Source organism: Falco punctatus, assembly GCF_963210335.1.
Source record: "Falco punctatus genome assembly, chromosome: 6".
NCBI lineage: Eukaryota > Metazoa > Chordata > Aves > Falconiformes > Falconidae > Falco > Falco punctatus.
The window spans coordinates 62,329,226-62,352,778 of NC_137585.1; the positions used below are offsets into that span (position 1 = coordinate 62,329,226).

A 23,553-nucleotide genomic window follows, 5' to 3' on the forward strand; every position below is an offset into this window, starting at 1 on the left:
GCATAAAATTATTTGTATCACTTAAAGTTCCACACTTCATTGTAGCTACAGAAACAGGAATGCTTTCCAATGTTTTTACATTAATATTCTACCCCCAAACATTCTTAGTCGTGTCCTAAATAATGGTTTTACAAAGATCTTTTTTTTTTTTTAATTGTACTGTACCAAAGCACTTTAATATCATGCAAAAGGGATCTGAAAAGTAAGAACAGTGATTACAAAATAAGCCTGGTATTAAGAAATCTCGGTTACAGCTTCTGCTCCACCACAGACCTCTAACATTGTGCTTACAGCACCCTCACGTTGCAGACTGCATCTCGACACTATAGCATGAGCTACACACAGCTCTTGGCTACTACAGACTTCTGATGTAAATATCCACATTTGAGTGGAATGGGCTCCGCAGGCACATTCTATGTCCTTGTGGCCCAGTTTCTCTTTCTCACCTGGGGAATACACAACACTGGTTCCTCAAACAAGCGAGCTAAGATTACACACACCAAGTACTGCTGAACATTCAACACTCTTAGCAGGGGTCATGTAAACACTTCAAAGTAAGGCATGAAGATGTGCTAGGAAACAAAGCTAAGCATACTCTTAATGCAGCAGTATTAAAAATAGCATGAAGTTTGGGTTCATGCTATAACAGATGAGCAGAAAGCAAGTGCAAGATTGTGTTTGGCAGCAAATCATCCTCCATTAAGAGCTCTTGCAGATAAATATGCTTTCTTTGTAAAGAACTGCTTATTTTTGCTAGGAGAATGTTCTTCAGCATGGGTTACACTAGACAAATGTATATATCCTTTTTAGAAATTGACATATTGTTTGAGTTTGAAGCTGAACAGTATTGCTTGTCTCTGTAGTTAATGAAAACATCGAATCTCTCTAACCTGCATTATAGATCGCAGGAAAATCATGGATTGCTCTAGACAATGTAGCAGCAGAACCGAATTGGTCTATATCACAGATTAGAAAAGATTTAGTTTTAATTAAGGAAAATTCAATTTCAAAATTCTTAATTTGCCAAAGCTGTTGAAGCTTTGGCTTGAATCCATCTGCAATGCTAGTAGTTTGATATAAAAGCTTAAGATCTTTCTCCAAGGATAAGACTACATCACTGTAATGTCAGTAGATGTCTCAAGACTTTCCTAATGCTCCTGCCCAACTCAGGCTTCCTAACAACTTCTAATCAAAACTGTGGGTTTTAAGCAGATTCAAGTTGTGCTGCCCAGTTGCTTTTGTCCTTGTAAGTTTAACTTGCCTTCTACAGGAAAAATATTTTTTGCTAAAAACACTTGACATTTGCACAGACAAAATAGATGTTTATGAAGCCTGAGAAGTCACAACAGGAACTGTAACTTAGAAACCACAAAACATGTCAAAAGAAGGACAAAGCTAGTACAGGTGGATAACAGAAGCCTTTGTGAAATACCACGAGTTCATTCCTACTGAAATGATAAAATGACAACATCTAACTAAAAGGATAAATCTTAGTTGCCATTTTACCATTTGTCTGCTGAGATATGTAATATACATTTGCTGCCCCCTTCAGCAGAATCAAGATGCTTTAGGGGGTAAAGAGCCAGCCCATGTGGCTGAGCACTACACACCTTCTCACAGAGTTTAAACTCCGAAGACCTCATCTTTCAAATCCACAACACAGCCAGCAGTAGTATGGAAATATTGCCAACCCATCTTAAAAAGAAAGGTAATAGGAATCTGCAGGCCTCAAAGCTCCATTCCATCCAACCTGACTTCAGGAACCTCAGCAGCACATACTGGGAATATAGTTGCCAATTAAGTCTTTTTCTACACTTAACAGTTCTCTGAATCATGAGCTTAATATGCAGAGATAGCTCAGAATCCAACAATAAGAGCAAGACAAAGGAATCACTCTAATGCTGTATAAAACCTTACTACGGCCATACTTGGAGCAATGTGCACAGTTCTGACCTCCCCCTCCTCTGTTGCCCTTCCAGGGGCAACTAACACAACAAAGGGGATTAAAGCAGCTGTTCTCTGCAGAAACACTAAGGCCAAGATTCTTCAGCTTGGAAAAGAAAGTCTGGAAAAAAGATACAACTGAGGTCTGCAGAAGTCAGAAACAAGATCAATAATTGTAAATGCAAAACAGTTTTTCACCAAATCATACCCTACTAGAACTAGAGGGACTTGTTGAAACTAACAGATCAGTTTAAGAAGCATCAGCAGGTTCAGAAAAAGTACTTAAATGTATTCACAGACAACAGGTCAAGACAAACACTGAAAAACTTGCTGGAACGTATCCTCCAACATGACTAACTCAACTCCAGACACTACGGAAAAATAAGAGAGGCACTGGACACAACAAGTGGCCAGACCTCCATCCTCTCTCGAACATTTCATATTACCATTGTTGGAGAAAAACTACCGGGCTGGAAGAACCATTAATCAGCCTCAAAGGAGCATTTCTTTGGTCTTATCCTCTGGAATACTTCACTAATATAGACCACCTAAATCTGAGTAATGTTTCGGAGGTGCTGGAGGTGATGTTACAGACTCCTGCGCATGTACACACAAACATACATACAGTAAGTGCCAACACAGGGCCTTCCCTTCACCTTACCAGGGTATTTCAGCATCCAGACCAGCAAAGAGACAAGACAACCATGGACCATACTTGCACAGTTCCAGGTGAAGCCACTATGCTGTCAGGCAGCAGGAAGGGGGAGAAAGGAAGAATTAACAAAACACTTCTGCAAAATACGGCTTTGTATATCCCAGGGACGTGCGCACCAAGGATAAAACCAAATTAACACGCCATTACCATTTTTTTCCAGGCTGTGATCCTAACCTGCAAGACTTAATTCAATGGAAGTTTCAGGCCTAGTCAGCTGCCACATTCCAAGATTTCCAGCTGGCTCTATCAGATGCACCAGCTGGGAAATGTTTCCAGAATTAGCACCTGTATTGGGAACCTCTCGCTTTCTTTAATCACCTTTTTTGGGAAAATACTGTGGAAACAATCATCAATAAAAATAACCTATTTGTATTTTGACCAAGAAATTTACCTATGTTTTATGGCCCTTTAGTCTGTTCTAGTTCAAAACATTAAAGGGACCGCTTACTATGCCAAAAGGGATAAATAATTCAACACTTTATGGATAGAAGTTTAAATCACAACCCAAGATCTAAATGGAGAAAAGCAACATCAGAGACTACTTTTTCATTTCTTTGACTGAAAGACCAGCAAGTTTCAGAAGCTTAAGGTTTTGGTTTTAGAACTTTGTTATTTCCAGTCATTATGGGAGCCTGGATTAATGGCTGGAGAACAGCAAAGTGCACATGTGATCCACTCCACAAAGACATACTGAAGAATCATCAAAGAGCACTTAGAGAAAAGTAAAACCATTCTTTAATGGATGCAAATAGCAATATATAAGTAAGAGGAAGCAAAGCTGTTTCCAATCAAAATGTCAGAAAGAAGTGTGCTATAAAACTGAGAATGACTCTTCTGCATTTCTTTTAAAAATCACATTGAACTTTTTCCTCAGACAATAACACACAGTGTTGTCCACCATGGCTATACTTACAACTGCTTACAGCCACCAGTAAGACCCTTCTACTCATTCTTCTCAAGTCACTATATTAGATGAGGTCTCACTTTACCTACTTAAACCAAAACTTAACTCACTGCTTTCTCTCTACTCCAGTAATTCATTACCATGTATTTTCCTCCTTCAAAACCACAATATTAAATCCTTGAAGTTTAGCAGCATCTGTAACTACAAAAATGCACAATGTCACTTTGAATCCAAAACCTTACTCTGTATACCTCAATTTCCTACCTAAGCCCCTTGGTACAGGAGCCATTTCTTTTTCTTGCACTGCACACAAAAAAAAGCAAAGCAAGGAACAATTAATATTCTCGAGATTATATATGTTCCTGCTAACACTGCAGAAAAGTAAGCCAAGGGCATCTTTGCTTTTTTCTGTTCTATTAAAATGTGTGGCAAGGAAGAAGAAAAGTCAACACACTGTTTGCCAAATAGAAAGGATCAAAATTGTTTGGGAAAGGAACCTTGCAGAAACAACTTTGAAGAGGGAATTATAAAACAGGACAGGATTAGGAAGCAATAATAAATATACATTAGCTTTTTAGAACTCCCCACAAAACAAAAGCATTCAAAACATATGACAAGCAGAAGGAACGTCAGTTTAGATATTGAGTACATGCAGGTTATGAATTTGGTGGGGTTCTCCAGTAGGATTCCCTGATCAGTTCACTTGTTTTTTCATTTTCATTTTTCTAAATGAGAATCCGCCTCCCCTGTAAAATACCTGTAATTTATACTTGGCAGCTGGATGGCTGCATATGCCTGTCTCATTACCAAGAGCTCAATAGGATTAGAATAATTCTACCTGGATGTTAGTCTGTTAAGAGACATTTTTATGCTACAGTAAAACAGAACCTCATTGAGCCAAATCTCATTGACTTTTGATTTTACAGAGTTCAAAATACAGATTACACAAATGCAAAATGCTTAATTCACCGTAGTCAATTCTGCATATGGAACACAAGGTAGAGAAGATAATCAGACACAATCCTGAAATGCCTTTATCGGGGATAACCAGCATAGTTCAAAAAACCAAGAAAAAACCCAGACCCTGCTATTTCCCTTGAGGTCAGTGAATTTACACTGGGATTAGATTAGTAAAAACAGTCCATTGGGACTACTCATTTCAGCAGAACTTGATCTGTGGATCACAAGCATTTTTCATCTCCACTTTCCAGCATCCCACTCAAATAACTAGGTGGAAAGACTTTTACAGGAGTCCTGAAGCACTGTCATTCTACAAGATGCCTAAAGCCTTAAACTGCTACAACTGCTCACAAAGACAGGAATATCTGGTTTCGAGAGGTAAATATGTAAGAATATGTATTCAAATTGGTCAAATATAATTGCCATCTCTGCCATTTCTGCAAGAGGCTATACCTTTCTAGAAAAGTGAACAAACTCCCAGCTCCAGAAGAGTGCTCCATCCTCAGCACCACAGACGAAGGAATAAAGTGTCTCAGCCGTGTTGGCACAATTAGGACCCAAAAGCACATTTGAAACTAATTTCACCTGGTGCTTTCCAGCAATTCAACAACCATCAAAACCTAGGGACTGACCCAAAACACTGGAAGGCAAGATTTCTGAGTTATAGATGCTTACCTATAAATGCTCAACACAGAAAAGTGTTTTGAAGCAGCTGGAAAAGCCAATTGAGTCATTAAAACTTTTTTCTCTCCACAGACCTCAGTCTCAGCATTTTCCTCTGAGCAACAAAATTAAATGCTTCTCTCACTGAAACACTAAAGAGCTCTGAGAAAGTCACACAATGTCTCATTTTCATAATGCAGAAAATACTACAGACTGTAGCTACTATTTACCATAGTAAATACATACAGCACTTTGAAAATGCAACACATTAAGCAGGGATAAAAGAAACTTTTCTCTAGGAACCAATGTAATTAATCTGGTTCCAATAACTAACACCAGCAGACTCCATACACTATATAACAAGTTATTCTCACACTGCAGACTTAGTGCTAGCTGTTTCTTTGTGTTTTGACAAATCAATGTTTTTCATAGACCTGTCCAAGATCCACAGGTGCCTGGACTGCAGAGCTAGCACACAATCTCATATCCTCTGTAAATTTACTCCTACAGTGTGATACATTAAGGTAGGGAAGAAGGTAAAGGGGGTGCAGGTGGGAAGCAAACTCTCCACATTCAAACACCACAAAAAACAACACTCACGTGATGAAAAAGGACAGAAAACAAGCCATAATTTCTTCACAAGGTAATACATTTCCTTCATTGCTGTGAACTGCAAGAACGTGATGTCCACTAAGCTATTCAACAGCAGAAAAAAACAAATCCCATTGCACTACACATCATGTGTCCCAATAGATAACTACAGAAGTACAGAAATGCTGCAGAGATCAGCTGCAAAGCTATGAAGCTATTCACCTCCGTTAATAACATGCTATTTTTGAGCTTCAAATGCACTCCAACCCCAAAACAGGACTTAACATCATAGCTCCTAGCACTACAGGGCACCACACACAGATTAATCTTTATTCTGTGTAACACCCATGTTCCTGCAAACGTGCACAGCTTATCTGCACGAATGAACTACTACAAAATAAGCTCTGATGTCAATGAAATGCATGACAGACTTCTTCGCTCAGTCCCCATATCAACAAGCTTAACAAAAACTGAGAATAGCCACATGGGTAGTTACTAAGAAATGCTCTTCCTGGAGCATCCTGTGACTTTTCAGTAGGAAAAGCCTTTGCAAAGCCAGCAACAGGCATCATTGCAGGTACTTTAGGCAGCCACAGTGCCAAAGAGCTCAGGCTGGCAATATGGGCTGCTGAACCACAAAGTTTCAAGGGGACTAAGTATTTTGTTCACAGAGACATGTACAGAAGTGGAAAACACTGGGTTCCTAAACAAATCCACTCATTTTCCTCTCAAAGGGAGGCATGAATGAATGAATCTCCTCCATCTGCATTTCCACATTTATTTTCCTGCTTGATAGTAAAGATTTAGTTTCAGCACATGCGATCCCAATAGTGTACCTCAGTCTGAAGCATCAGAGAAGCAACTCAACTCTATCTTCCCCTCTTTTATTCTACAAGGACCAATAACACAACTTGTCTCTGATCTAGACACAAATCCATGAATTTGATTTCCAAATGCCCACAGTCCAACACTGGTTCATTTTGCAACATGCTGAGTGCCCTTACAGCACACACAGGCTTTCGGCCTTCTGAACCTGAATTCAGGGTGCAAGCCACACCACTCCTGCTTCATCTAGTTCCCTGTCACTGCATTTCATTCACTAGTGTTTTTTCTACCAAACCCTGCTATTTGGTTGTCCCCCTCAATCCCTAATATTTTGCACTGTGGCAAAAGGAAGTTAACAACCTTCAAGACTATCCATTTACAGACACCAGCCTCAAAAATCACCACTCCAGCAGGAATCAGATTTGAGACTCAACAAGAATTTGTTTACATGGAGAAGTCTCATATTTGCCCACACAGCTTGTATTATCAAGGGCTTCAGTCAGTTTTCCAGGGCAGACAAGTAATTTCTTTTGCCAGCCCACTGCTAGCTTCCTATCTACCCAATAAAACACCAAGAAAATTAGATTAAGTGTCAATTTTAAGGGAAAAATGTTAATGAATAATAAATGTTTCATTTCTGTAGATTTGCTTTTTCTGATGCTTTCAGCTATGTTGGGTGGATAACTTTGCCTGTTTTACCTACCCTAAGGCCAGCCATGTTAAGTATGATTACTGCTAAGCTATGGATAGTAAACAGTCTTAATTATCAATTTCTTGACTAGAAAATTTGTTTCAAAGGAAGAACACTATAGTAACAGTATGTGGGCATTATGATTCTGCTGTTTTTTTTAATTATATTTATTATTTTTATTTTTTATTAAAAATGAAAGAAAAGACATTGCATGGAAAATGCAAATATGCATTCTAGAAAATTAATGCAAAGTTAGCACCTGCAATACTCTAGACAATTCTTACAAGAGAGGAGTGTTGAAGTCCGTGCTGCTTTTGACCGTTGCTGTAGGTGTTCAGCACCAGTGTGTCCCTGTAGACCTTCTCTTCCTCTGCTCCACAGTATCAGAGCAGACATAAGCAAATATTTGTGGTTTAAGGCAGAAAAGAATACTACATGAGGCACAGGAGCAGCTTGGAAATCCAGGAAGAATCTTCTGTTACTTCTGGATCTGGTTTCTTTAAACACATAATTCACTTGCCTTCATTCAGCATCACTTATTCAAATGCAAACACTCATTAAAGACAGTGGGAAACACCAACAAAAAACCCAAATGCAAGCTGATCAAATTTAAATGTTTCTCATCTGATCAGGAATGTGGAATAAAAAGGAGTGCAGAATCACTGGGGCAATCAAACAAAGCTTCAGTTTTAACAGCGATCCACAGTAAACTTTCTGCCACCTGTTTCTACATTATTGTGCACCATTATCACATGCTGCCTTAAGCCTCCCAGTTCCTCCCCTTAAAACACTTCTGAAGCTACAATAACACAGACAGCTTGTGGTATCAACTGCGTACAACACAGCCTGGATTAAAGTTTGTCTTGGTGAAAGCTAAGGCTATGTTTAGAAGTGTGGCCAACTTACAGGACTCACTTATGTTGTAACCTTTCTCTCCAGTAAAAACAATGCCAGAAATCTGTTGAACAGAAGAAGCTTCTGAAATACACACTACAGCTTTGGGCAAAATCCAAAGTTTAAGGGATGCAGTATGATCCATCCCTTCTGAAGAAATTGGGCAAGGTTTTCAACATTTTAGCGTGGACAACAGTTAAACAATAATTCTTACTGTCCATCTTTGAAATCTGCAGATAAAAAAGTGCTGGGTAGGTACTACATGTTAAGATTATAAAAACTGAGTATGTTTCACAATGTATCATATACATTTGCACCACTCTAGACAATAAAATCAATAGTACACCACTACGATTATCAACATCACCCTTCAAGAAGGAAAATCAGAGAATGAGGGAGTTTCTTTAGTCTCCATTTTATACCATACTAAGGACCTAAAAGACAAACCAGAATATGACAAGCCTCTGTCAGTTACAGGGTGGGGGGCTGGCGGGGGAGTAGATATCAAAGCACAGCCTTAGCTAAAACAATTTTTGACCAACAAAGGATTTGTCAGTTAAGTGAAGAAAGCAGTTGCTAGAAGCAAAAAAATCATTTCAGCAGAGCACTGTGGATCTCTAGGAAGACCAGTCTCCTCTCTGCAGGAAATAGCTGCAATGTGCCAAGGAGATTTCAGTATTAGAAGGGGGGGGGAAGGGGGGAAGGCAGAGTAAAAAGAAACCCGTTAGAATTTAGTTACTTTTCATAAGGCACCTCTTGCTGACAACCGTGACCACACAGCAATTACAGTATTTGCTCTCTTATTTCAGTTTAAACCGTTGTGATCATTACTAGATATTTATCGTGCACTAACACTTGAATGCCAGCCACACAGCCACCCCATTGAGAGACACCGCTCAGACACGGAGACTGACAGCACAAGCTCTTTTATGGCAAGTAAATCTAATAGACAAGAAACAACAACAGCTGAATAAAAGATAAGAGGTCAGGATGCGAGGGAAAGGGAACAAAATAACTGAGATGGAGAGAGCACATCTGTCCACGTCTCAGCTGTCCAGCAGAAGCGAGCATAACCAGGCAGTTACTCAGACGCTGTCAAGTTGCAAATTATCACAGGAATTGCAGCAGTGAGTTTGAAGTGCAAGTTGTTGGGAGGATCAAATGTTGAATTCACAGATGCATGGAAGATGCACATAAGTGCTCTGCAAGAAATACTGTATGGTAAAATGCATTACTCTGTTATTACTTTTTCCTGCCCTAAAAGCTGTAGAGGGAAACAGAACATTACACTGATGCTGATGATTTCAAGAACTGGGCCTTGCAGTAAAATTGTCAAACACCACCGAAGATCAAACACACATTAAATGTTTACTGGAGGCATCTTACAAGCAGTATTTAAGCCTCTGAGTTAATCAGAGTAAAATGTTTAAGTGAGGAAACAATAAAATCTGGTCCTTTCTGAAAATCTAGACATTGGTTGGGTGGGTTTTTTTCCCCCCAAGCCTTATTTTTATGGGTATAAAAAACCCAATCCTGTATGGGAAAAAAGCCTGTCTAGAGCAGTTCAGCAAGTATCCTTCCTCCCAACTACTGTTCCACCCCACGAGACCTTACAAGCAGCTATGTTTCAACAGAGCACAATGAAAAAGCTTTTTAAGGCACCCTGGGACAAGAACCACTGTACTTTGACACACTGTCTAAACTACTCTACAAATTTCTAGAGGTTCATTAAACTAAATAGACTTATTTGAATTTTATAATTGAAAACTGTTGTCTTAAAGACAAGTCCCAAATGGGGTGATCTACAGCTTCCAGCACTATTTAACCTCAAAGAATATAATCTGATAATACATGTTTTGAAACCTCTGCAGAGTCATTGAAACAGTTCTGAAAGTCAGTTCCTTATGAAACAAAGCCAGCCAGAAGAAAAGAAAAAAATCCAAAAGGTAGTTAACAATTTAACTCAGTAACAACATGTTGAATGTTTTCTCATTTTCATAGGTTAGCTGATTGTTCCTATGAAATTCTGGATTTGAGGAAATGCATCAATACGTTCAGGAGACAAACGCCTCCCTTCATGGCAACAATGAGGTGCTGTAAAAAAGGAAGTCAAAAACTGCACAATGTAAGTCAATTGGCATGGGAAATGGGGTATTCACTGTAAACTGACTATAAAATTATAAAGGATCTTCCCCTTAATTAAAAAAAAAAAAGTAAAATCCTGAGGCCAGCATGCTCCACCCTCAAAGGGAACACAAGGCACTCATCCTCCAGACAACTAGATCACCACTGTGCAAACAAAGAAATAACTCACTCCACTACAAGAAAAGGCAGAACCCAGTCTCTTCAAAATGCTGTTAAACATACAAAGTAAACAGAGCATTATAAAACATTTCACTCCTCTACTTACATTCCATTAATCTTTCATGCTGCTTACACAGTTGGTTAAAGCATTCTCAACAAAAGTTGATGATCTTTTTATCATTGAAGACTTTCATATATATATAGCTGCAGTGTAAAGGCTGAGCAGCCTACAGCCATCTCAAATATCATCATGGAATGCTTTATTTTGCTGAATTAATCAACCCTTAATCAAATTTTACCACATCAATACAAACCATATAAGTATAGCTAGTGATCAGCTGATTTCTGAAACAAATACTAGACTCAGTCATTTAAGATTATGACTTCAACAGAACAAGTCACTCTTCTTAGCTGTCTCCAACAGCCCTGCATGAAGATGAAAAAACAATACCACACAGGCAAAACCCCGACACCAACTGCACACCATTTTCTGCCTCAGAAAAGGGATGCAGACAGACAGACCAACCCATGAGATGCCAGTTACAACTACAGGCACAAGCAGAGTGACCTAGCTACCTCCCTACTACGTGACAACCTGTCCAGGACTATCTCCATGTATAGGAGACCACAGGTACCAGCTCTACCTTTTTCCATAATGAATTCTAAATCCAAAAAGCCAACACAGCTTTTTGAATTACCACATTCCCAGGAGAAAACAGAAGCCCTAAGGATCAGTATTTTCAAATTTGCAAGAGCAGAAGCAGGACAATGCGACTCAGACCTGCCACCTGGATGATTAAAAGATGAAGAGTATTTAAGGAGCCATTGGCCCCTCTGCACTATGAACCCATCCTTGACATCACGTAGCATCAGAACAGTGGCCATGCATGAATCAGCAAGAGGCTTTGGAGATTTCATTATCAACCAGAAGGTTTCAATACTGCACTGGAACGAAGAGCTGTTGGAGGCAACATATTCAGAACAGTTGAAACCACAGAACATGTAATAATTTTTTAACAAAACCAACTATTTCTACTTCCTAGTTTTTTAAGAGTAGTCTGAACTCCAGCTTTGCACAGTGCATTGTTTAAAGCTGAAGTAAGAGCTGGAAAATAGAGTAACTTGAACTTTTAAACAGGGCATGATCACACATACTTCCTTCTGCATATGGTTGTGTGTTCACGTATGCACCCTCACCTACTGTTAATATTAAAATTCAATAAAGTGTCTATATGAAGCTACAAGCCAACACTTGTATAAAATGTATGCATATCTGGCAAGAACCTCACAATCATTTCAGTAAAATTTATCATTTAAAACCATACTCCACCAAATACAATTTATTCTCAATGAATTTCTGAGCTACTTGCCTCATAGAAGAACCACTACTTTTATAACATTGGAGAACACCTTTAGCAATAAAAGCAGTTTTAAGAGACCATTACGGTGTATACAGATCGGAGTAACTCTGCCTTATTTCTCGTAAGAGCTATTTTCAAATGCAACAATGAGGGCAACAGGTATACATTCATCCTTCTCACTCTACATCTCAAACTGAGATACCAGTTCTATTGCTTTAGAAAAAGACCAAATGGCAGATCATTAGTGATAATCCATTTAACAGAGTTCACTGTAAACATAATGAAAATAATAGCCGAGAGGCGTTAAAAGGAAAAAGAATTCCACTTGTGAAAAATAAAATACATGCAAGGTTTTTTGCCGTATCTGCAGATACCTGCTGTATGTGTTTGCCTGTGTGAAAGCTTAACGCAAAGATTTCAATAAGGTCTTATGGAGTCACTGCTAAAGTTTGTTTTCCCCCAATTAAAGCAGCTATTAAAGGCCAGTTTTAAAAAATAGCAACCTTTAATTGGAAAAAAAAAAGTAACAATAAATAAAAGGCAGACACATTTACCAATTAAAAATCTGACAAGATCCCTCAAAAAAATAGCATTTGCTAAATGCCAGGTTGCTTGTTTCAGAGTACAAAAGCTGCTTCAACCAGCTACCAACAAAACAAAAGGTTAAGAAAAATCAATATACATACACGTGTTTGTCCTCTGAAAAATAAAAAAATAAAAATAAATCCCCAAGTTGTCCTCCAGCAGATGAGCAGTATTTTCTCCACTATGCACTATTTTTTTAAAAAGACACTGTGAAAGCCCATGTGATCAGCATTAGACAACAAAACCTCCTGGTCTCCAGTGATAATATTTTGACCTTATAAAGTACCTTTTATTCAAGGAATTTGAAGGATCCTTCCCATACACGAAGGAATTAGCACATTTTGAAAGTGGGTGTGCTGAGGCATGATTGTAAGTGCTGCACTTGCGACCAGCCAGCAGAAGCAAGGGGACATAAACTGTAAAGCCCTGCTATCCAATATCCTACTCTAGAAGTCAAAATCCCAGGAGCTATGTCTTCTTGTAGCAAATAATGGTCATTTCTTCTCAGCAATGTGAGAACAAGGGCAAATTGAAGATACTTTCATATCTCCTAAAGGCACAGAGAAAAGAAGAAAGGCTCCCTTGAGCTACAACAAAGGTGAGGATTTTAATAGCAGACTGCAAACATTCATTAAGCTTCCCAAACACTCTTTACTTCTAAAAGATTTATTGTTATGAACAAACCCTCTATTTCTCCTTTAGGAGAAACAAGAGGGGAAGCTATACCCAAAAACTCAGTATAACCCAGCAGCAGCACTGCTCAGTGTCTGACTACACCACCTCGTAACTGTGTAACTCCTAACCAGGAGCCAGTAGCTCCTGCCTCTTTTCAAATGTATCAGACAGCTACTAAGCTTGAGTAAATATAAACAAATTATCCCTTCATTATTAAAACAATTTCTATTTATAAAAGGCCTTTCAGCTTCACATTTAAAAGCATTTTATAGACAATCACACTAAGCAGATTTTGCAGACCTAAGCAATGTTTCTTTTTGAAAGACCACCATCTTTGCTATTACCAAGTAAAATATCGTAATACTTAAAGAAGCTCCTCTAGTTTTGTTTTTTTACAGCAGAAGAATGTAGTCAGAGTTTTGCTACTTTCTTTTTATGGGCCTTTCACAAAGCAACAAGAGAGAAATAAACAGCTGCCTAAATAAACCAGAAAATGCAATCTAAAACCACAAGAATTGGCAGAATATTCTATACATAAATGTTTCAGAAATAAAGCTATCAAGAAAAGTAAACTTTGCCACATTTGAAACCAGTAGTCTACTGTTAAGATTTGTAATATTTTTCTGAAGCTGATTAGTTATAAGAAAGATACATTTAACACACTCAGGCCTATATTTGTTTGCAATGGTATTTTATGAGTATATAAACCAGCAAAAAAATGTCACCTGTTGCTTGGCAAGTTCATCCTCACCTGAGCAGCTATACAAAACCAACATAAAGAAAACTACTTAAATTCCTTTCCATATCACTTCCTTTTGGTAGTTGCCAAACCCTACGAAATGTGAATATTAACACAACACTTTCTCCTTCCTTCGCAATCAGTTCTACTTTCAGGCTTTCATGGTCTGGCTCAACACAACACTTCAAGCTTTGCAAAGAATCTCTACATCCAAACCAAGTTCTAATTAAACTCTGGAGGTGTAGTTATCAGGCTGTTTATTTGAAATAAATAATTTTAATTTCATAAAGTTAACCTCAACGTTGTGTCCAAACACTGGACCTAAACAAACCAAAGTATCAGTGCCTGTAAGCCAAAGATTATTAGACAAACATGATTTCTTATTTAGAGAACATAGTTATATGAGCTCACTCTCATTTTACATTATAAATGAAATAACAAGTCCAGGTTTATAAAAATAGAGATACAGAAGGCAGCCCTTAAAATACTCTCGGAAATTACAGGAAACATGAACAAAAAAAACTTAAACAGACTATTACTACAGGAAATGCTGCAGCAATCAATGCACACCTACTATTGATTCTTCCGCTGTCTACAAATTTTCCCTATTTTCTCTCAATTTTCTCTAAATTAAGGTTATCTAGCTACAACATACTACATTTCCCTCCTCAACTTATTAAAATTTGAGGCTGATAAAGAAATGCTAAGCACAACACTTCAAATCCATGCTACTTACCCTTGTCCCAAATATACTTAAGTCCCAGCAAAAACTCAAGATCCAGGCAGAGGCTTGATTTTTTCAGATTTTCACCTAATCATGTATTCATTACACAAACGTTCCATGTGAACTCGTGAACAATTGCACCCATGAGCATGTGTAGGTCTGGATATAAAAGCTGCAGGAACATGATCCATTTCGATAATCACGTTTCGGGTACTAGCTTCCCACCCCTTTCCCCTTCAACATTTGTTATATACAAAATTAAAAGTTACCAAAGCACACTACTACCAGTATCATACCTCAAGTTTATACAAGGTCATGCCAACATATACTTTTTCTGCATACCAACCTAAACAAGTCTGGGTTTATAACAGCTTTTCTTATAAAACTAATGAACCACATATATTTGAAATGGAAGAGTCAGGCATCGCAGTCTGTGTTAAGCAACACCTTTCATTCATTGTTCAGTGGGATTCTTTGTTACCTATTACTGTACAATTCAGAGACCGCAGCCATGACCCTGGAAAGGCTACACAGTTCTGTGAACCTACTGCTTTTCAGAGCCATCATTTACCTCCAGTTTTGCAAGATCTGAAAGACCACTTTTCAGAGTAACAAAAGAGAATGGAATTTTGTCCTAAACATTACTATTCATAGAAGATTTTAAAATCATAACATGTCCTAGATACAGAAATATTGCTACAATAACTTTTCCAAAGTAACTGACTATAGTTTCTGGCAAAGACACTGAAGTAGGAATCAAAGTTTGTAAGTTCATTACAACTCACAATATTGTACTAATATGACTGCATGCTGCCCAAGGCTTCAGTTTGGGAAACCAGCTGCCAGCCTACTGTTTATAAGCTACGTAGAAGAGATTTTTACAAGCAGTTGAAGAATGCACAGAGGGAAAGCAGTGAAATGAATTCAGGTCCTTGCTTGGCTCAAAGTATATCACAGAATCACCCTCTAGCAAAGGAGAGGGTTCAGGAATAAGGGCAGACAGAAATCAATACTCTAAACATGACTAGACACAACTGCTTTCTTTTCATCCCCTGCAAGGCAGTTAGAAGTAGCACTTTTCCCTCTACTGCATCCTAAACCAGAATGGAGTTTGCACTCAGGACTTCCTACTCCTGCAGCTTTTCCGGCCAGTCATATTTCACTCAGTGCTGCCATGTGTTTGTGGACAGAGGTCAACTATAGACTCTACAGCAGTAAAAAGATATAGTGCCTTGACCCTCCCTGCACGACATTAAGCTAGTGCTAACTGCAGGGCTTACTCCTCATATAAGAAAGTAAATGGAACAGAAGGGGGAAGCCAGGCAGGGCGGGAGGACGGCGGGCAGCGCTCAGGAGAAGGCCTGCTCCAGCACTGAGGCCTCCCCACAGCTGTCAGGGCCCTGGAAGGACCCGAGGTCTTGGAAGCCCGGCCCGGAACGGGCCCCACACGCCCCTGGGTCACCCCCAGGGTCCCACGCAGGACGGCCCTGCGGACGTGATGGGAGGCTGCAGAGCGGGGCCGCTCCACCCCTACCTGATCACAGAGATGAGCAGCCCCGAGGGGTCTTTGCTCTTGCTCATGGTGCTCCGGTAGCGCCCCGCCGCCTCGCCCGCCGCCATCTTGTACCCCCCTCAAACACAGGGCGGCCACCCGTGCTGGCGCGGCGCAGCCAATCAGAAGAGAGGAGGCGGGCGGCTGCGGGTCTGTGACCCAATAGCATGCGAAGAGGGCGGGGCGCGCGGCATCGGACGGCGGCGCAGCGTGCGGCGGCGCCGCGGGGCCTGCTGGGAGCTGTAGTGCTTATGGCGGCGGCAGCGGCCCGCGCACGGCGTCCCGCTCGGTCCGGGGGGGACAGGAACGCACCGCCGACAGTACGATCCCCCCTTCGAAAGGCAGTTAAAATTTAATAATAGGTCTACGAAATTATCGCCCAGATAAGATACATCTGCATAGTGGGCTGTGTCCGGAAGTCCTTATTGGCTCTGGAAGCTGCAGAAAATGGGGTGGGAGCGTGAGAGACCGAAGCCACCCTCAGAGCCTGGCGGCGCAGGGTGTCAGGGCCTCCGCCGGGCTGCACGGCGAGGGGTTTAAACGTTTATAGGACTGAAAGGCAACAAAATGGACTAGCCACTTAGAGTAATGCATCCTATGAACTAGCCAATGCTAAACGTTAGCTGCATGCCACAGATTTGAGCAGATTCTGATTGCAAGCATGTCTAAAGGGGCTGCTGAAGCATCGCTTAATGTCTTTCAAGTTACAATGTTTTTGAAAATAGTTTTCCCCGGATTTCACTGGGACAGCGATGAGGTGACTCAAGCTGAGGCAGCCCAGGTGATCTTTGAAGCCCAGTTCTGAAAGTAAGCCTGAAGTAGTCAGCATTTTGCATTTGAATGATGTTTTTCGTGCAGCTGGAGATGACAAATCGGAGTCTGCTGGGAAGCAGCAGACCTCGGACACCCAGTGCTTACTGAAGGCCAACCTGCTTGTCCATAGGCCTTGCTTTACCATTGACGTGCTGCATCTCTTGCCATAGGATCATCTTCTTCAGAAAAGGAATGGTGCGTGCTGCAGGGTTAGAAAACAAAAGGTTGTTTTTCACTGGCTTGTTGGGCAATGTCAAACAAATTATGTTACAACAGCTGCCTCACTTTCCCGGTTTGCAGATGAGGGGTACCAGTACCTCTCCAGTCAAGTCCTTTGAGAGCTTGTGTTAAAAGCATCATGAAAGACCCAAGTTTGTTACTGCAGAGGCAGGAATCCTTTAGCAAGTGCAGAAACAGTCAGGTACTAATAGCCGCTGGGTGCTTTCTAAACCAGGTTAACTTCATCATGTCAAAGACACTACTGGCTGCTATTCTGGAGTTGTTTCTTCAGCCCAAAGCTGCAAGTTAAAACGATTCTAATTGCATGAAAATTACTGAAATCTGTAGGTATGTCAACAGTATCCATTTATATGAACTGTATTTGAAATACATGGTAACAAGATGCATGGTATTCCTAGGGCTTATTTACAAGAGGAAGATTTCCACAGTAGCTATTGTGGAAGAATCTCTATTTATTATAATCAATGGCTGTATCTATTATCATTAGTGGAATGGCAGAATAGAGCATGGGCACTTTATTTCTGAAATAAAAGATAGTTTATTCCTGACAATAATATAGTCATATAGTGATAGTTTATTCAGAACAGAGTAATTACTCTAAAGTAAAGGCATTTTTATCTGCAGATAGGGTGTGCACTTGAAGTGTGTTCCTGTGTAGCTGTTCTGCTACATTTCCTGTCTGCAGTCAGGCACTCAGCTCTACAATTTGCTATTCAGATATGCCAAAAAAGCTCATCTCTGTTGATTTTCTGGGCAGATTTGCTAATGTCTTCACTCGAGGGTGGTGATTTGAATGTCAGGAGTTTTGTGCACTGGCTGGAGGGAGTTTTTTCTCAAACTGCCGACTTGCCAATATTGGTTTTTTGTTAATTGGCAATTCATATTGACTGCTCTGTACCTGCACGTCCTGGAGATTGAAGTGCAGATGAAATCAGTGTGTCCTACCTTTTCATTCCTGACAGCTACAATAATCACCTCATTTAGGAGGAACTTCATCAGGACAAACAACAGCAAATCTCCCCCAGAACTATAACCTTGCTGACTTTCAATCCTGGGCTCAAATTGCTAAACCAATGCCTGGTTTCATTTACAAGACCTTTCCCTTCACTCCCAAACCACGCAGAGCTATAGGTGTGAATTTATGTTTTCTTTAAACAAAAGAGGGAAAAAAAATCAACATAGTGTGGGCTGATGCAACATGTGAACACAGAGGTCTTTCTTCATTAATAATATATCATACAATGAGGAAGAAGGGCTACGAGAACAGCATTTTCTCCTTACACAGCTTGCCAGAAAGGGTCTCAGCTTGAAAACTGATGCATTGGAAATCAGGTGACAGAAATGTACTTTCCCTTTCACATTTCTTTCACACAGCATTTTAATACTCTGAGGTATATCTAGTAAAATGGGTAATTTCTTGACTACTTAAACCAAATAAAGTCCAAACTGACCAAAAAGTTTTCTTGATGATGAATTAATCACTGTCATAACTTGCCTGTAAATACTAGAGGGGCTCAGTAAAGGATCCCCGCAATACAAAAGAACTAGAAAGCACAGATGGTTTCACTCTTCCTCCCCATCCTCCCTTCATAAGGAAAGAAAAAGGCTTCATGCAGAGGCTTCATGTACTCCGCCATTTCTCATCCATCTCCACCATCATCTCATCGGGCTAGTTGCCCGAGGGACCACTGCGGTGGCAGAAAGCTAAGCCAAAAAGAAGCCTAAACAGGCATAGGCAGAGCAGTTCTTTTGCAAATATGGCTTACTCTGGGAAGCCTTTACAAACTCCAATGGCAAAAGATCTCCTTTCCCCATGGGACTTGCATGATACTAGGGGATTGCTTTCCCCCTTTCCTGAGGTAGCTTTGCCTGTAAGCCCTTTCCACAATTTATCCACTGGTATTTTCTAAGTGTTACTTGTGAATTCCTAAATCAAACATTTACCAGTGCTCAGTGCTGTTATAGACACTGGTCTCTCAACCACAGGTTTAACATTTTAAAAAATATGACATTTTACTTTGTTATTTCATTTCAAACATTAGTAGAAATGCCAGAGAAAAGAGTTCAGCTCACACCAATATCTTACAGGTGTAATTGCCTTGTCTGTAATGTGTTTATATTAGTTATAATTAAATTACCTTTGAATTGCATCAATGTAAATGGGAGCAGACTGAAGGCCAGACTTCCATCTAAGATTGTAGGAGCAATTTTGCTTGTATAAAGCAAACATAATTCAGTTGGCATATATCAGTCGTTTTATTAAAATATATTACCTGTTCTTACAAAGCTTGTCACCCTGACATCAGCTGCATTAAACTGAAATTTGTCCATGGTCAAAGAATCAGGTCCCAGGCTCCCACTTCTTGCAGTAGACATTTTTTTCTGTTTTTCTTATGAAGCTTTATCAGACTTTACCAATCTACCTGAATAAAAGTGTGCTGAAACATCAGGATTTGGCTTTATGATTAGTCACTTCTCTGGACTACCTTGTTATTCCTATTTACCACTACATAAGTCTGAGCTAAAGGTGTTTTAGGTTGCTTCTTTGACCACAATCAGTATATCTTCCCAGCATGTAGCTGCCATCAATTCTTTCTGTCTTACCTTGTGAATAAGAAGTAAGCAACTCAAGGGGCAGGAAAAGAAGTTTCTTGGCTTAATGCTGGGAATCAAGGCAGAGATATGATTCAAATGCCTTCTTATTGTTTTTTTTTGCCTCCTGACATTTCCCAAGATGCACTGTGTACTGCTGCTGCAGAAAAAATAGTAACTAAGATTAAGCTAAGTGGAAAAGTACTACTGCTTTTCCAATGTCAAATCCATAGAACCTATGGTAATGCAATCCCTGCAGGAAATCAGAGCAGAATTGTGAGGTGTTTCTCTACAAAGGCAGGTAAAACACTGTGAAAGAAGATAAGCTGTTCCCCTTCTGTAAACTATTAAAAAACAAAAAAAAAAGCTTATTGCTGTTTATTTTTCCTCCTTTATTTTACTTATCTTTACTAAGGGAATGCTGTTTTTACAATTGTGTGATCCATAACAATACAGAGAGGTGACACTGAACCAGGAAGTTTGTTCATGCAGTTGGTGACCTGATTCAGACCTGGCCAGAAAGATGCATGTCAGAAAAAGGGATAGAAATACTGTAATTGATCCCATGGAATAATCTTTTATCATGGCTTGTTTTGCTAATTGAACTCATTCCCTGGGAAACAGTAAATTGCAAAGTGGCAGAGCAGCTTTCTAATCTATTTACGCCTTAACACAGTTACTTGGTCGTGTGCAGTTTGAGCCCCAGAGCCTGCATTCACCTTTCAGGAGCTTGAACACACTCCATAGCCTTCTCAGCAAAGCAAGTCTATGGTTTTGCATGAGAGCTTTGTACAAATGGAGAATTTTCTGGCAGTGACAATACATGAAGGAGGAATATCAGTTTTTTCATTATTACTGGGTATTGTAAATGCACCAAACCTTGGGATTAGGAAGCCTAAATGTGACTTACCAATGGTGTCTTCCATCTTATGGCTAAGACAAACCACCCATTTGATGTCCAGCATCCAGCTGTCCTCAGTTACCTTGCAAATCCTCAGCCACCTTGCAAATCCTCAGCCTGTCTCTCCTCCTCTTGTTCATGTAAATAGTGTAGGTTGCATGTTGGCTGGTTGAAATTAAGACCTTTAAGCTTTATCTTGGAACCATGGAAAACCTCAGCTGTTTAAGAGACAGGAAAAACAACACTCATATCCTGACTCTCTTGTGTTTAATTATGCTTCCTGCCTCCTGCCCCCCTCCCCCCGCCCCCCCTTCCCCTCTTCTGTAAGGACTTCTTAGATCCTGTCCACAAACTTCTCATTTTAACACAGCTCCATTAAGTTCCCCATGGCTAGCTGACCATCAGTCTCCATATAATGACTTGTGGATTTGTTGAGCATCAACACTTGCCTCAGGTGATATCCAGGCCAGTAATTCCTACAGTCTAGGGGGAAAGAGGTGGCTGGATAGAAAAGAGAGTCCCAGATTTCCTGCTGGCACTGAGAGGGAGGTGGAACCACTGGGCTCATCTATTCCAGCAAACTCACATGGAAGGAAAGGTAATGGATGTGTAAACCCCAGGAAAAACCCTTAGATCAGACCTCCACCTTATTAAACTGTAGGCAGCCAAGCATGACATACGTTGGAGATAAGACTTCATAAATTCTGCTGCTCACAGAAGTACTTCATCCTACTGAATACAGCTTTGGATATTTTCTGTTTTGTGTACCTAGCAGCCTCAGGCAAGAGAAACAACAAAAACTTGAACTGAAGTAAGTAAAACTCCCAGTACCAGCAACACACTCTTGTATTTTCAAGAAAAGCAGCAGTGGTTATCAATCCTTCTGAGATGAGACATCAGACATGCATTTTAAAGGCTTCCATTGCAGAAAATGTGGCATAAGTTTCAGCAGCTGAACAGTCCTTTTGGCCTCAAATTCAATTTACTATGAAGTGATATAAGAGAAGGATGATATGACAGTTGTACTTCTATAGCACTTCTGACAAAGTAAATATGTCACTGGCAAACATCATAACCCCTATTTTACAGGAGAAACTGTGACCCAGTGATACTAAAATCAAGCACGCAACAACAAACCCCACTTACCTTACAAAGTTTTACTGCCGAGGAGAAGAAACTGGAATGATCTATACTCTACCTACAGTTCAACACATTTGAAGGGCAGCCATGGTGAAGGACGTTACAGAGGATCAGTGGTGCCTCTGAAAGGGCTTTGCACAATTCCCTCCTGCATGTTAGAAATCTGAGCTCCCCACGGTTTGACCAGCACCACCTTCTGCATTTTCACGAAGACAAAATGTCAGTGTGAAAAAAAAGAGTTTATTTTGGGGAGTTTCTTTAATAAAAGCCCTGCAGGCTTTCTGCAGTATAATACGCAACACCGGAACAGCAGCATGCTTGAAATGTGCATGGTACCAATGGTGCTATGTCTGTCAAGTGTTGCTGATATGTTTTTTTGGCAATGTTTGCTTCACATTGGCTTTGATGGTGCCAGCCAACTCCTTTGGTGTTACCATCCTGACTGCTGCTGCTATCCCTCCCTCTGCTCTGGCCTGCAACAGCATGATGTGCCCAGACTCAGCACCACAGCTTAGGTGATAGGGAAGGCTTGACTTTCCCCTCGACCAGAAATATTACGACCCATCAGTATTCCAGTTTGCTGGGGAAGATGAGCCCTGAAGAAGTGGTCACTAGCCTGACTCTCAGGCTGGCCAAATCTAAAATCTCTGGACGTACCCGTCAAGCAGCCTCAAAGTTCAGATTGAAAACTGTTCAATAGTAACCAATCTGATAGACGGCAGTGACGGTAACTGCCAAATATTTGGTGTCATGAAGTGTTTGTGGGTAGTCAAAGAGTGCAGATGCTCAGAGAGCTACAGGCACTGCAGCTTTGAAAGCACTGTGATAAAGAGCTGACTGAAGCACCAAATCTATGGGAACAGACTTAAATCAACTTTATTGTACAGCAGTGTTATGTGGGCACTGAATAAGTCTGAAGATGGATGTCTTTAATTTTTCTGTTATTGGCGGCAAGGAGGACAAAATCAGCAAGACAGATACTTGCAGATGAACCCCACAACTCCATCACCACTGGTGCAGGGTTTGCGACAGACATGTTAGAATCGAAGATCCCTGCATTTTGTAGTGGTCTTTGCAATGATCTTGCAGTCATCAGAAGACCTAACAGTGGATTAAGAGATGTCAGTGGCGTAAAGCCAGTTCATTGTAATAACCTTGAGAACTGGGGGCCAGGTGGCCTTTGAAACACAAGAAGGATGGGTCTCTTGGAGATTTGCTTTATGATGTTGCAGGAATTTAAGTTGTCAGCAAACCAAAAATGTTCCTAGAGATAGTGGTGTAACTAAGTAGTTTCCAAATGATGCAGCAGAGGTTTTGCAATTGCCTTTTAAAGTCTGGTAAGGTAATATTAAATGCTCAGCAAGAAAATGAAGTGTAATCTACTGTACATCTATAAAATGAAATGTAATGCAATAAAATTAACTAAAAGGTCTTATCTCTACTTAAAGATGGTGTGGTACGACTGATACTGGTTTTTAACAATGTCCTTTCAGGAAATGCAAACCCTACAACACAATATCTTCTTTTTTTTTTTTTCTATGATCTTTGTGGGTTCAGGGAAGAAAAAACATTTCAAGGAGTACCCAGATCCAGGGATCTGGTAAGAAATTAGGTCAGCACGATGAGTAGGTATCTGTCACAAACTAATACCTGTCACAACAAATGCTGAAGATGACCTGTCAGGTGCTGAAGACCATTCAGCTGCTTCTTTTGCTCTTTCACTACCCCTTCACTACTGCC

The 23,553-nt window shown here is 40.2% G+C and overlaps 1 protein-coding gene across 5 annotated transcripts in view; it reads right to left on the reverse strand.

Moving 5' to 3' along the window:
• The window catches only part of EXOC4 (exocyst complex component 4), a 412,836-nt gene extending 392,127 nt beyond the window's left edge, over positions 1–20,709 (reverse strand). The window contains exon 1 of one of the 5 annotated variants that reach the window (XM_080393436.1): positions 16,110–16,324. In XM_080393436.1, the coding sequence (XP_080249562.1) occupies positions 16,110–16,195 (86 nt within the window). In that variant the 5' untranslated portion in view covers positions 16,196–16,324. Of the gene's footprint in view, positions 1–16,109 lie in introns of all 5 variants that reach the window. The other 4 variants (XM_080393437.1, XM_080393439.1, XM_080393440.1 and 1 more) reach the window with 4 other exon arrangements.
• Positions 20,710–23,553: the final 2,844 nt, after the last annotated feature.